Source organism: Coregonus lavaretus (genome assembly GCF_964263955.1).
Source record: "Coregonus lavaretus genome assembly, chromosome: 2".
Classification (NCBI taxonomy): domain Eukaryota; kingdom Metazoa; phylum Chordata; class Actinopteri; order Salmoniformes; family Salmonidae; genus Coregonus; species Coregonus lavaretus.
Window position 1 is genome coordinate 16,915,471 of NC_139989.1, and position 16,044 is coordinate 16,931,514.

General features: G+C 42.5%; 1 protein-coding gene across 1 annotated transcript in view; it reads right to left on the reverse strand.

The window, feature by feature from the left end:
* The window catches only part of LOC311102106 (nuclear receptor-binding protein 2-like), a 75,365-nt gene extending 59,552 nt beyond the window's left edge, over window positions 1-15,813 (reverse strand). Inside the window, exon 1 of the mRNA XM_084143335.1 lies at window positions 15,257-15,813. Coding sequence (XP_083999461.1) covers window positions 15,257-15,376 — 120 coding nt within the window. The 5' untranslated portion in view covers window positions 15,377-15,813. The remainder of the gene's footprint in view (window positions 1-15,256) is intronic.
* Window positions 15,814-16,044: the final 231 nt, after the last annotated feature.

The window sequence follows — 16,044 nt, forward strand, 5'->3', positions numbered from 1 at the left end:
CAGCCCTGCCACAGAAGGACCAGCTGACATCATGTCAGTGATTCTCTCGTTAACACAGGTGAGAGTGTTGACGAGGACAAGGCTGGAGATCACTCTGTCATGCTGATTGAGTTAGAATAACAGACTGGAAGCTTTAAAAGGAGGGTGGTGCTTGAAATCATTGTTCTTCCTCTGTTAACCATGGTTACCTGCAAGGAAACACGTGCCGTCATCATTGCTTTGCACAAAAAGGGCTTCACAAGCAAGGATATTGCTGCTAGTAAGATTGCACCTAAATCAAACATTTATCGGATCATCAAGAACTTCAAGGAGAGAGGTTCAATTGTTGTGAAGAAGGCGTCAGGGTGCCCAAAAAAGTCCAGCAAGCCCAAGGACCGTCTCCTAAAGTTGATTCAGCTGCGGGATCGGGGCACCACCAGTGCAGAGCTTGCTCAGGAATGGCAGCAGGCAGGTGTGAGTGCATCTGCACGCACAGTGAGACGAAGACTTTTGGAGGATGGCCTGGTGTCAAGAAGGCCAGCAAAGAAGCCACTTCTCTCCAGGAAAAACATCAGGGATAGACTGATATTCTGCAAAAGGTACAGGGATTGGACTGCTGAGGACTGGGGTAAAGTCATTTTCTCTGATGAATCCCCTTTCCGATTGTTTGGGGCATCCGGAAAACACCTTGTCCGGAGAAGACAAGGTGAGCGCTACCATCAGTCCTGTGTCATGCCAACAGTAAAGCATCCTGAGACCATTCATGTGTGGGTTTGCTTCTCAGCTAAGGGAGTGGGCTCACTCACATTTTTGCCTAAGCACACAGTCATGAATAAAGAATGGTACCAACACATCCTCCGAGAGCAACTTCTCCCAACCATCCAAGAACAGTTTGGTGACGACCAATGCCTTTTCCAGCATGATGGAGCACCTTGCCATAAGGCAAAAGTGGTAACTAAGTGGCTCTGGGAACAAAACATCAACATTTTGGGTCCATGGCCAGGAAACTCCCCAGACCTTAATCCCATTGAGAACTTGTGGTCGATCCTCAAGAGGCGGGTGGACAAACAAAAACCCACAAATTCTGACAAACTCCAAGCATTGATTGTGCAAGAATGGGCTGCCATCAGTCAGGATGTGGCCCAGAAGTTAATTGACAGCATGCTAGGGCAGATTGCAGAGGTCTTGAAAAAGAAGAGTCAACACAAATATTGAGTCTTTGCATAAACTTAATGTAATTGTCAATAAAAGCCTTTGACACTTATGGAATGCTTGTAATTATACTTCAGTATACCATAGTAACATCTGACAAAAATATCTCATAACACTGAAGCAGCGAACTTTGTGAAGACCAATACTTAGTATTTGTGTCATTCTCAAAACCTTTGACCACGACTGTACAGTAATCCTAGCTGCTGGTGTAACGAACTACTCTCATGTCTGGCAGACCCATAAAAAGAGGGCCATAAAACATGTCTTCACACCCCACGAAGGTCAATTACAGTGGGGTGTGAAATTATTGACACCCTTGATAAAGATGAGCAAAAATGACTATATAAAATAAATAATTAAATGACTGAGCTATATTGTATGCTCCAAAAAATGGGGAACTTATATTATTTTATACTAATACAATTGCTAAGAGAAAGAGATTTTGTTTAACAAGTACTACTTTCTTTCTCTCATTTAGGTAGGGGTCAAAATTATTGACACCCCTGTTCTCAATACCTTTCAATACCTCACCTTGCGAGGATTGGACTGAGATTGAGACTGAGATGGCCATTGCAAAATGTTGATTTTGTGGCCAATTAACCATTTCTTTGTGTATTTTGATGTGTGCTTGGGGTTATTGTCTTGCTTTAAGATCCTCTTATGGCCAAGTTTCAGCCTCATGGCAGAGGCAACCAGATTTTTGGCAAAAATGTCCTGGTACAAGGGTAAAGTTCATGATGCCGTTGACCTTAACAAGGACCACATGACCAGTGGAAGCAAAATGGCCCCATGACATCAATGATCCACCACCATATTTTACAGTAGGTATGGGGTTCTTTTCTGCTTATGCATTCTCATTTCGACGCCAAACCCACCACTGGTGTACGTGGCTCTATTTTCATGTCATTTGACCAAAGCACTGGTTCCAATCCAAGTGCCAATGCCATTTAGCAAACTCCGCCCAAGCCTAAACAGGGGTGTCAATAATTTTGACCCCTACTTTTTTTTAGAGAAAAAAAGTATTACTTGTTAAAACAAATCTTGTTCTCTGAGCAATTGTATTAGTTTAAAATAATACAATTTCCCAATTTTTTGGAGCATACAATAAACTAAGTATTTGAAATATTGATTTTATACAGTAATTTTTGCTAATCTTTATCAAGGGTGTCAATCATTTCGGACCCCACTGTCCATTTGTAGAGGAAGAGAAAGTTCAATGGTTTACACATACAGTAGCTTCAGTTTGGTGTTTCTTTTAACATGAGAAAAAAAGAAGAAACCCGCACACTGCTCTTGATAGTATATTTTAACATGGGAAAAAAGAAGAAACCCGCACACTGCTCTTGATAGTATCTTTTAACATGAGAAAAAAAGAAGAAACCCGCACACTGCTCTTGATAGTATCTTTTAACATAAAATGTCTGGAACTATAAAACTCTGAATGACAATGAGTTTTCCACACTGTTCTGTTTACTCTATTTGTCAATGACTTTTTAACTTTTTTTAAGTACAGTGTGGAGTATCAAATGAGGGGTACATTGTACATTATTCTCAAGGCGAGATTCCCCTGCCATCTGAACTCCTCTGCTTTTCAGTCATACAGGACACTGTCTGTCTGCTGCAATGTCATAAAACCATTAATTAATCAATCTCCCGATGCGCCCAAAGGGGGAGGGACATTATATCACTACTTCATACAAGCAGTGGCCATCATTCCAGGTGAGAAAACCTCCTGTCGACGCACAGATATTAATCTGAGTTTGGCCAGCCCAGCCAATTCTGAGACCAGGTCTTGTGGTAACGGTAGCCAGACATGCTACACTTTAGTAATGTAGGTTGGGTCAATGGGTTGTTATGATGGATCAGGTTTAACTGCAGTCTTACTCTATATCTTCATTAAGGAGGAGGTCCTCCCTTAAAGGCAAGACATTCCAACACAAACATCGATTCTACACTGAATCGTTACCATTTGTCGACACCCAGCAGGTGATTTACCGCGCATGGCTGATGTTCATGTTGGTCTGTCTTGTCCTGGAATTCTATCCAATAGGCCTAACCAGATAGATTCGTAAGCAATTCTTGAAGATTAACATTATACTTTTTTTTATTTCATCTAGATGCTTGCTTTTTATTTTGTCTGAAATCTATGTGTTTCACAATGACAGATAATCCAACAGACTCTCCCTGAAAGTGTACATGTAATTCAATCTGATTGGATATCCTCCATGGCCATTGTTTTAGCTCAACACCCCTGTAATAAACAATAAAGTGGACTCCAACAATGTGATGAGGGGGGGATTCATTTCTGTTAAGTGCTTTTGCATAACAGCGAGTGTCTATTTAAGACATGACATGACTTGTCCCTGTTTCCCCTGCAGGGGACATCGCAGTGGGTGTCATTCCGGCGAGAAAGTCTGCATTGGATCATTAGGACGCAGCGGTCATTGGAGAGATCCCTTAAAGCAAGACAGCACTTACAGCTAGCCAGGACATGACAGGGGCTTACAAGGGCCAGCTATGCCTGTGGCTTGGACTGAGCTGAGGGTTTGGTGGCCATTAGGATAATTATTTGCTTGAGGACGTGTGTCAGTTACAGTAACCACATGAATTTGATCCACGTACAGTACTGTAATATCATGTAGGCCTACTGTATAGTACTGTAACTGTAAAGTTCAACTAAAGACGTTGCTGACAATATTCTTCATTTTTAAGATATATCAACTTTCTCCATGACAGGCATGTCAAGCATGAACCTTGTAATAAGTTGCCATGGAGAAGCAGTCATGCGGTCATTACATTTACATTTACGTCATTTAGCAGACGCTCTTATCCAGAGCGACTTACAGTTAGTGAGTGCATACATTACTTTAATTTTTTTATACTAGCCCCCTGTGGGAATCGAACCCACAACCCTGGCGTTGCAAACACCATGCTCTACCAACTGAGCTACATCCCTGCCGGCCATTCCCTCCCCTACCCTGGACGACGCTGGGCCAATTGTGCGCCGCCCCATGGGTCTCCCGGTCGCGGCCGGCTACGACAGAGCCTGGATTCAAACCAGGATCTCTAGTGGCACAGCTAGCACTGCGATGCAGTGCCTTAGACCACTGCACCACTCGGGGTCATGTGCGTAAAGCCGTTGGTGCACATTGTTGGCACCTATTCCCCCCTCTGTCTCAGAACAAAGACCTGCAAGTGCAACAGTGAGCAGTGACACTTGTACAAAACTATGCAAATATATGTGCCTGTCAATCATCATTCTCATGGTCCCTCAACAGTCATGAATTTACATTGAAACAAGAAGAGATAAGATGTACTTTATTGGCCATTAATTTACAGAGAACAGAAATGTGTCTTTATGCTCACAACCCCACCCCCCGAGACACACACCCACATACTCCGAGTTGCTGGAAGCAATGGGTCAGCCGCAGTGCAGTGCCCCTGGAGTAATTATAGGGGGTTAAGTGCCTTGCTCATGGGCACAACGACAGGCGATAGTATCTAGGATGATGCCAGCAACCCTCTGGTTGCCGGCTCACTTCGCACAAGATTATCTTGTCAGAGCTGGCATTCAAACCAGCAACCCTCCAGTTACTTGCCCGCTTGTCTAACTAGAAGGCTGCCTGCCGATCCCACTGGGTCCTTCCATCACTGTAGTCCCATCTTCACCGCTACTACTATTGCTGTAATAGTGGATACAAGCATGGGATGATGGACAATGTGTCTCACTAGGGAGGATTATTTGGGCAAAGATCACATTTCCCTCCATCTCTCTCCCCTGCCCCCTGGGGTTAAGTGGTGAAGGTGCGTTGGGCTGCAGGGGGCGGAGAGCTCACTCATCGATGGGCCTCTTTCATTATACACTACTCCCTGGACTAGTGATTATCTCCCCAGCTAGGCCACAGATAAAAGTCCCACTCTTACAGGTCAGGGTAGAGTAGAGTTGCTCCACCAGGTCCCTTGGGGAAGAATAGAACTCTGGAATGTACACTCCTTCCGAATAGGATGATAAGAAACGAGGGATGGGCACAGTTATTCAAATATCCAAACGGACGTTAGTATTCGAATACATGCAAGAGTATTCATTTTTGAAGATGGAAAAAAGTATTTGTCTCAATTAAATAAAATGATCTATGTGACATTGCTACACACTAGCACAAATCAGTGGCTACTTTCTCTCTCTCTCCCTCCCATGTCACACACACCAGCCCCTGCCCATCACCCGCCCTGCTGCAACGCGCACATCTCTCAAAAGTTACCAAAAAACGACATGTATTACGACTGTTTTTCAAAAAACTCATTACATTATTTGAATAGTGAACTTATTTCAAATGCCTATCTGTGTTTTATCTTAAAAACGGATGGAATTCTGTGATGACTCAATACATTGCTTTTGTCATGCTTTCTGAGGTCCATCAGGCTGTCCTTGTGTAAGGGCTGCACAAACACCAAACCAGACACTATGATTGCCCCAAAATAAGCAGTGTACCACAAAGCTTTGAAATCAAGTTGCAGAGTTGGCGACTACTTAGCCTGAGTGCCGGTCTGTTTCTGCTTTCTTGCCAACTCCTTATGGAATTGTCGTGTTTGGCATGACAATGAGTGACAAGGAGTTGGCAAAGTAAGATAACACAAACAGATCTGGGACCAGGCTAGTGACTACTAGCTAAGGTTTTTGCAATGACGTATAAATTGACACCGATTGCTAATAAAAACATGACACAATTGACAAAGAGGAAACAAGGCCTGGCAAAACCAACATGAGCCAACTTAGTACAAATCCGCTCCTCGTTCCACTCTACGCCTTGACCTCTTTCTCCCCTCTCTCTCCATATGAAATCCTGCGACTAGTGAGGTCCGGCCGCCTGACAACCTACCCGCACGACCCCATCCCCTCCTCCCTTCTCCAGACCATCTCTGGAAACCTTCTCCCATTCCTCACTTCCCTCATCCCTGATCACATCCCCTCTGACTTCAAAATGGCCCGAGTCACTCCCCTCCTCAAGACACCAACACTCGACTCTTCTGACGTCAAAAACTACAGACCAGTATCCCTTCTGACCAACTCTCTCACTATATCTCTCATAACGATCTTCTTGACTCTAACCAGTCAGGCTTCAAGATGGGTCACTCAACCGAGGCTGCTCTTCTCTGTGTCACGGAGGCTCTCCGTACTGCCAAAGCTGACTCCCTCTCCTCTGTTCTCATCCTCCTAAATCTATCCACTGGGTTCGACACCGTGAACCATCAGATCCTCCTCTCCACCCTTTCAGGGCTGAGCGTCTCAGGCTCTGCACACTCTTGGATTGCATCCTACCTGGCAGGCCACTCCTACCAAGTGACGTGGAGAGGATCTGTGTTTGCACCACATACTCTCACTACTTGTGTCCCCCAGGGCTCGGATCTAGGCCTTCTCTTTTCTCTCTATACACTAAGTCACTCCGCTCCATCATATCCTCACATGGTCTCGCCTATCATTGCTATGCGGATGGCACTCAACTACTTTTCTCCATCCCCCTTCTGACATTCAGGTGGTGACACGCATCTCTGCATGCCTGGCAGATATCTCGGCTTGGAAGTCGGCCCACCACCTCAAGCGCAACCTCGACCAGACTGAGCTGCTCTTCCTCCCGGGGAAGGCCTGCCCGCTACAAGACCTCTCCATCACGGTTGACAACTCCACAGTGTCCCCCTCCCAGAGTGCAAAGAACATTGGGTTGACCCTGGACAACACCCTGTCGTTCTCTGCAAACATCAAAGCAGTGACTCTCTCCTGCAGGTTCATGCTCTACAACATCCTTAGAGTACGACTCTACCTCACACAGGAAATGGTGCAGGTCCTAATCCAGGCACTTGTCATCTCCCGTCTGGATTACTGCAACTCGCTGTTGGCTGGGCTCCCCGCTTGTGCCATCAAACCCCTGCATCTTATCCAGGACGCTGCAGCCCGCCTGGTGTTCAACCTTCCCAAGTTCTCCCATATATCATCCCGCTCCTCCACACACTTCACTGGCTTCCAGTTGAAGCTCGCATCCACTACAAAACCATAGTACTTGCCTAAGGAGCAACAAGAGGAACTGCCCCTCCCTACCTTCAGGCTATGCTCAAACCCTATACCCCAACCTGAGCACTCTGCTCTGCCAGCTCTGGTCTTTTGGCTCTCCCACCCCTACGGGAGGGCAGCTCCCGCTCAGCCCATTCCAAGCTCTTCTCAGTCCTGGCACCCCATGGTGGAAACAGCTTCCTGCTGAAGCTAGGACAGCAAAGTCCCTGCCCATCTTCCGAAAACACCCTACCTCTTCAAAAAGTATCTTAAGTAATCCCACAGTACCCCCCCCCCCTTCCCTACTATGACTGTGATATGTGGTTGTCCCACCTAGCTATCTTCAGATGAATGCACTAACTGTAAGTCACTCTGAATAACAGCCTCTACTAAATAACAGCCTCTACTAAATAACAGCCTCTACTAAATAACAGCCTCTACTAAATAACAGCCTCTACTAAATGACTCAAATGTAAATGTAAAATAGATTACATCAAAAGCGTGTCTCTGCCTGCCACAGAATTACTATGTCTTCCTAATGCCCACATTGATTTCTTCCCATGTCTAGGTGAAGGGACGGGGTAGGTTTAACCTAATCAGCCACTCCAACAAGCAGGATTGATCTAGCTTCTGACAGACACCAAATTGTTTCTGCCTCCTTGAGACACATGACAAAGGCTTTGGCTTAATGTCTTGATTTGCCTTTCACATGGATGTCAATGGAAAACAACACATGGATATTGGTTGTAATTGTTGACAGAAAATGTCTTCCTTTGGCTAGTTTTTCAACCTCTGGAGCCTTGCTTACCTAGTCCGTCTCTGAAAGCAATCAAACCACTGTCTGATAAGGTCTGAGGAGTAATATCTGCCAACCAACTCCTAAGGATATAAAACCAATATACTTAACATTACCTATAGCTTGTTCTGCTTAGGCTATAAACTAACTCTTATAAGCATTTGGTTCACCATGAGTAAATACCAAACCTTTCCCCTATTGACTCCTTTATTGAACATCTAAATGCACTCCATATTCTGCCTGCCTGGACACACCTAGGCTTGCTTAATGGTGCAACAGGAATGCAAAACAATGTGACTCAGTGGATAGCACTTAGCACTTACTCTAAACAGTCCAGTTTTTATTGTATCAAGGAGCTCATTGTCCTATAATTTATGATTCAGCTCGAGCTCATAAAAATGACGCAATAGAACAAGTACTCATCATGTAGCGTGATAATAATAATAATATGTCATTTAGCAGACACTTTTATCCAAAGCGACTTACAGTCATGTGTGCATACATTTTTACGTATGGGTGGTCCCGGGGATCGAACCCACTACCCTGGCGTTACAAGTGCCATGCTCTACCAATTGAGCTACAGTGTTATAACCATGTAATAGGCTAGTCCTCATCATTCATACATATTAGAGAAATAGTCAACAGTAAAGGTAATAGGGTGATTCCATAGGAAGTTCAACCTGAGCATGTACAGATAAAGTTAGTCATTTCCAAATGAAACCACGTTCTTAAGGTCTATACACTGTATGTGTGCCATTCAGAGGTTGAATGGGCAAGACAAAATCAATATTAGGAAGGTGTTCCTAATGTTTGTTATACTCAGTGTATGTTGGAGTTCAGGCTTTATTTGACCAGTTTAAGTAGGAAATTGCATGAATTTTGACAAGTACAGAGTAGGAGGCCAAGTCTCAAAAAAGGCTTATGAGACAATCATATTTCATGGCTTTTAGAAAGGGGCTCACATAACTTGTTTTTCCACTCACAGCTGTCCCACAGTGTTAGTTATGAAGTGCAGATGTTATGAAGCAATACAGACCAAATTGAAGTGTCTTGAGGTTTGTTTGTGTGTTATGCTATCTTGAAAAGATAGGGGGTGACTTGGACAGGCAATGTAACATCCATAATGTTTTTTAGGAAAAGCTTTTGTAAAACAGTCCCCTTACATGTTACACCTTACACCTCACACCTTTCTTATTATTCTGGAATATGTGTGTATTGTTTTTAAATTGTATTGCTAGGTATTACTGCACTGTTGGAGCTAGAAACACAAGGATTTCGCTGCACCTGCGAAAACATCTGCAAATCTTTGATTTTACATTGGATCATCTTGAAACTTTCTCTGTAAAGCCAACTTTCAACAACGTTTTATATGGTCTATAATTGGTTTCTCTCTTTTCATTGTCAGTATCCTTGTTCAGCGTTATGATATGAATAACATCCATAAAGGTTGTGGATGTGATGGATATTGATTAATCATATCTTAGCTTCAGAAGCTTGTGCATTCACTGAATTTTATTCTGAGAAGTATTCTTCAGACTTTTCCTGAAGCAATTGTTGATATCTCTAAAATCATGTGTTCTAACTAAGATTCTCTTGGAAAATATATGCTGAAATGCATGTCTCATACATGGCAGTACTGTTTTTTAGATAGAAACATGAGAAGAGTATTTATCAACAATCTGTGAATAGATTAAGGTGTTTATTTAGTCACATGCACATGGTCGCAGATGTAGTTGCAGTGTACAGTGAAATACAGTGCAGGTGTGAACGAAACAATAATAATAATAACAATAATATATACATATTTACAACTGTGACAATGATGAGTGTATTTTTCAAATGAAAAGCCTCCCAAAATATACTGACTTCATTGGCAGTAAATACACATGTATACTGTCTCATTTACATATTTTGTTACAATATTTCAGAATAATTATTATACAAAAACGTCTTATATTTGTGTCTACATTCAACTGGTAATGGTTATATATATATATATATATATATATATATATATATATATATATATATATATATATATACACAGTGGGGGAAAAAAGTATTTAGTCAGCCACCAATTGTGCAAGTTCTCCCACTTAAAAAGATGATAGAGGCCTGTTATTTTCATCATAGGTACACGTCAACTATGACAGACAAAATGAGAAAGAAAAATCCAGAAAATCACATTGTAGGATTTTTTATGAATTTATTTGCAAATTAGGGTGGAAAATAAGTATTTGGTCAATAACAAAAGTTTCTCAATACTTTGTTATATACCCTTTGTTGGCAATGACACAGGTCAAACGTTTTCTGTAAGTCTTCACAAGGTTTTCACACACTGTTGCTGGTATTTTGGCCCATTCCTCCATGCAGATCTCCTCTAGAGCAGTGATGTTTTGGGGCTGTCGCTGGGCAACACAGACTTTCAACTCCCTCCAAAGATTTTCTATGGGGTTGAGATCTGGAGACTGGCTAGGCCACTCCAGAACCTTGAAATGCTTCTTACGAAGCCACTCCTTCGTTGCCCGGGCGGTGTGTTTGGGATCATTGTCATGCTGAAAGACCCAGCCACGTTTCATCTTCAATGCCCTTGCTGATGGAAGGAGGTTTTCACTCAAAATCTCACGATACATGGCCCCATTCATTCTTTCCTTTACACAGATCAGTCGTCCTGGTCCCTTTGCAGAAAAACAGCCCCAAAGCATGATGTTTCCACCCCCATACTTCACAGTAGGTATGGTGTTCTTTGGATGCAACTCAGCATTCTTTGTCCTCCAAACACGACGAGTTGAGTTTTTATCAAAAAGTTATATTTTGGTTTCATCTGACCATATGACATTCTCCCAATCCTCTTCTGGATCATCCAAATGCACTCTAGCAAACTTCAGACGGGCCTGGACATGGCTTTGTTACTTTGGTCCCAGCTCTCTGCAGGTCATTCACTAGGTCCCCCCGTGTGGTTCTGGGGTTTTTGCTCACCGTTCTTGTGATCATTTTGACCCCACGGGGTGAGATCTTGCGTGGAGCCCCAGATTGAGGGAGATTATCAGTGGTCTTGTATGTCTTCCATTTCCTAATAATTGCTCCCACAGTTGATTTCTTCAAACCAAGCTGCTTACCTATTGCAGATTCAGTCTTCCCAGCCTTCCCAGCCAATTTTGTTTCTGGTGTCCTTTGACAGCTCTTTGGTCTTGGCCATAGTGGAGTTTGGAGTGTGACTGTTTGAGGTTGTGGACAGGTGTCTTTTATACTGATAACAAGTTCAAACAGGTGCCATTAATACAGGTAACGAGTGGAGGACAGAGGAGCCTCTTAAAGAAGAAGTTACAGGTCTGTGAGAGCCAGAAATCTTGCTTGTTTGTAGGTGACCAAATACTTATTTTCCACCATAATTTGCAAATAAATTCATAAAAAATCCTACAATGTGATTTTCTGGATTTTCTTTTTTCAATTTGTCTGTTAAAAAAAAAAAAATTACAGACCTCTCTCATCTTTTTAAGTGGGAGAACTTGCACAATTGGTGGCTGACTAAATACTTTTTTCCCCCACTATATATATATATATATATATATATATATTACACAGTATACAGTGCCTTCAGAAAGTATTCAGACCCCTTTACTTTTTCCACATTTTGGTAGGTTAAAGCCTTATTCTAAAATTGATTAAATTGGTTTTTCCCTTGTCAATCTACACACAATACCCCATAATGACAGAGCAAAAACTTGATTTTAGAAAATGTGGCTAATTTATTCAAAACAAAAAACTGAAATATAACATTTACAGAAATATTCAGACCCTTTACTCAGAACTTTGTTGAAGCACCTTTGGCAGTGATTACAGCCGTGAGTCTTCTTCGATATGATGCTACAAGCTTGGCACACCTGTATTTGGGGAGTTTCTCCCATTCTTTTCTGCAGATCCTCTTAAGCACTGTCAGGTTGGATGGGAAGCGTTGCTGTACAGCTATTTTCAGGTCTCTTGAGAGATGTTCGATCGGGTTCAAGTCCGGGCTCTGGCTGGGCCACTCAAGGGCATTCAGAGACTTGTCCCGAAGCCACTCCTGCATTGTCTTGGCTGTGTGCTTAGGGTCGTTGTCCTGTTGGAAGGTGAACCTTCGCCCCAGTCTGAGGTCCTGAGCAAGAGCATCAAGGATCTCTCTGTACTTTGCTCCGTTCATCTTTGCCTCGATCCTGACTAGTCTCCCAGTCCCTGCCGCTGAAAAACATCCCCACAGCATGATGCTGCCACCACCATGCTTCACCGTAGGGATGGTGCCAGGTTTCCTCCAGAAGTGACACTTGGCATTGGGGCCAAATAGTTCAATCTTGGTTTCATCAGACCAGAGAATCTTGTTTCTCATGGTCTGAGAGCCTTTGGGCAAACTCCAAGCGGGCTGTCATGTGCCTTTTACTGAGGAGTGGCTTCCGTCTGGCCACTCTACGATAAAGGCCTGATTGGTGGAGTGCTGCAGAGATGGTTGTCCTTCTGGAAGGTTCTACCATCTCCACAGAGGAACTCTAGAGCTCTGTCAGAGTGACCATCGGGTTATTGGTCACTTCCCTGACCAAGGCCCTTCTCCCCCGATTGCTCAGCTTGGATGGGTGGCCAGCTCTAGGAAGAGTCTTGGTGGTTCCAAACTTCTTCCATTTAAGAATGATGGAGGCCACTGTGTTCTTGGGGACCTTCAATGCTGCACAATCCTGTCTCGGAGCTCTACGGACAATTCCTTCGACCTCATGGCTTGATTTTTGCTCTGACATCCACTGTCAACTGTGGGACCTTATATAGACAGGTGTGTGCCTTTCCAAATCATGTCCAATCAATTGAATTTACCACAGGTGGACTCCAATCAAGTTGTAGAAAGATTCCAAGGATGATCAATGGAAACAGGATGCACTTGAACTCAATTTCGAGTCTCATAGCAAAGGGTCTGAATACTTATGTAAATAAGGTATTTTTGTTTTTTATTTTTAAAACATTTGCAAAAATGTCAAAAACCTGTTTTAGCTTTGTCATTATGGGGAATTGTGTGTAGATTGCTGAGGATTTTTATTTATTTAATCCATTTTAGAATAAGGCTGTAACTTAACAAGATGTGGAAAAAGGGAAGTGGTCAGAATACTTTCCGAATGCACTGTATATACAGTACCAGTCAAAAGTTTGGACACACCTACTCATTCAAGGGCTTTTCTTTATTTTTACTATTTTCTACATTGTAGAATAATAGCGAAGACATCAAACCTATGAAATAACATATATGGAATCATGTAGTAACCAAAAAAGTGTTAAACAAATCAAAATATATTTTATATTTGAGATTCTTCAACGTAGCCACCCTTTGCCTTGATGACAGCTTTGCACACTCTTGGCATTATCTCAACCAGCTTCACGAGGAATGCTTTTCCAACAGTTTTGAAGGAGTTCCCACATATGCTGAGCACTTGTTGGCTGCTTTTCCTCTATTGTATAAGAGAAAAAAATACCTGTTAGGGTGTGGTGCCTGGCCTTGTATACTATTCAGGCTGCCTGTAATTATGTAATTCTAAGGTATTATGCCTTCTGCTGACATTTTAAAAACATTCCAAATGAAAACAAATGTGTTCTGATAGATTTAGATCAAGAAATATTAAGGTCTATTTCAGACACCGTAACATCCATAACGGATGGTGTAACATCCATAACGATAATTTTTCTTCTCTAAAGTAATAATGGAAATGACAATCATTTCAAAATGATTGTTTTTTTTGTGTTCAGCCAAGCCTTTCTTTCAAAATGGCTATCCATGTTTTGACCTAAGACTTACAAACGCACTGACTTTTGCTAATATGTTCAGTCGCCCCAAAAAGCTTGTCCAATTCATGTAACATCCATAACGCATCTTATTATCTTTATTTCTCCAACATGCCAATATTTAGAAGACCACTTTTTGGGGGTATACACTCACCCAAGGGATACTATAGATCCTCACATCAAAAGTTTCATTTATATATATATTTTCTATTCTGTGATACATTAAAGTTGTTATTTTGCATGCAAATGTAATGTCCATAATGCTGGAATCGCCCAGTAAAAGGTGAGATGCTACATGCTACACATGAATGAAAGTCTCATTCATGAATTGTTGCATCCTATCGATGTGCCCTCCCTCTCCTCTCCTAGTAGCATTAGTACCATGTTGAAATGAGAACATCGTAAAAGTGTCACTGGAGGGTTTATGGTAATGTAGACAGACAAAGTGACCCAGAAACCAGCAAACATACTGATGTGTAATCAATGAGTGGAAAAACACTGGGAGCGACGGTGGGAGGTGGTGTGCGTGTGTGTGTGTGTGTGTGTGTGTGTGTGTGTGTGTGTATGTGAGTGTTGTTGGCCAACCGTGTCTGTCATGTGAAGTACGCTGTGTCGGAGAGATAGGAGGGAGGTCAGGCAGTTGTGGGAAGCACGGTGGAACCTACGGGTGTCCCACAGAGATAACCTTCAGTTTCAATGCTGAAGCCTTATCTTCTCTAGAACTTGCTACTCACTAGGCAGGGCCATTCTTTTCTGATGCAGTTGTTGATGATGGAGTTGGTTTTCTAACTGTCTTCCAGACAGGTCTGAAGAGCTACATTGTATTGTATTAACCATATTGGGCACACCATTGTGGTCAGCATTGCCTCTGTGTTGCCCTTATCATTAATGAGGCAGATTGTATCTGCAATGTGGCTAAATATCATATTCATACACTTTTACTACTGTATAATACAACAAGCGCAATTTCTTAATAGTCTAAAAATCATAGATCAACACAGATTATTTGGAAAAAATATAATAATTGTCAAACCAGTATAGGCTCTTATTGATAAGAGGGTTTGGTTCAATAAGCCATCCATCACTCCAAAATAATTGTGTGTTCCATGCAATTAATTTGATAAGGGCCCACGCCCTTTTCTGTTAAATAATAGAACTGAGGGGCGGTTTAAAGACTACTGTATGGGTTGCACCTGCTGCTGCCACAATACAGACATCATCAGACAGGCACGACCATCCAACCCCCAATGATAGGTTATTAGATTCATTACGACAGATAGGCCTAGCAGACATCTCATGTTCCAAACTGACTGATGTATTTTTCTTGTCTCCCCTTTAGCTGTTAATATGTGTCGCCTACACGGCAGCAATGGAAACGCCTGCAGCAGACAGTTGATTCACTGCCACCGGCGCAACCAAATAGATAAACCAACCTGCTCCTTTCGCTTTTGCCAGCGACCGCATGGGCTTTCTTCCAGGATTTCACTCTCATCTTCACTCTCCTCCTCCTTCCCCTCGGACCCTGAATTCCTCTCTGCGACGGACATAGTCATTGTATTCCGTGTTTTATGTTATTCCCCGTTGGTTTCACTCGAATGTAGCGCAGACGTCGCGCGCGAGTAAAGGTTTCACAAAACACCTTAGAAATTTACGCCTTATAAAGTTAAAATAAAAAGCTTCAATAAATTATGTAATATTCATGTTATTAGGTTAAACGAGGAAAAAGCTTCCAGTCTAGTGCGCGCACTCAACTGCAACTGCAACTGCATGCAAAATAGATTGCGAAATGTTGCCCCTACTACCCGTATTCACAGAGCAAAACCACTGCAATGGAAAAAGCCTGTATGGGAAAGACGAAGTTGTTTTCCGATGCCTCCCTTTGTTTCGTTATTTACTTTTCCCATTTACGGTATGAAGTATTATAATTTTTTACATCTACCACCACCATGCGTCATGTCGGTGTTGTTGTTGGTTCATTTGATTCACCTATGTGAAGCTAGACACTAACGATTAGCCACAAAAGAGGAATTGGCGGTTCGCCTTCAAAATAAAAGTCCCTCATTGAAACGCAGCAAACGGATACAAATCAGTCTACTAAGTGACACCCACACAGAACACAACTGTGAAGAGTTTACACATATATTAGCGTCATAGCTCTTATTGTGGAACTTTAACTATGGGGAATCACCTCACTATCCAGGCTACTGGACCCTGAACAGCT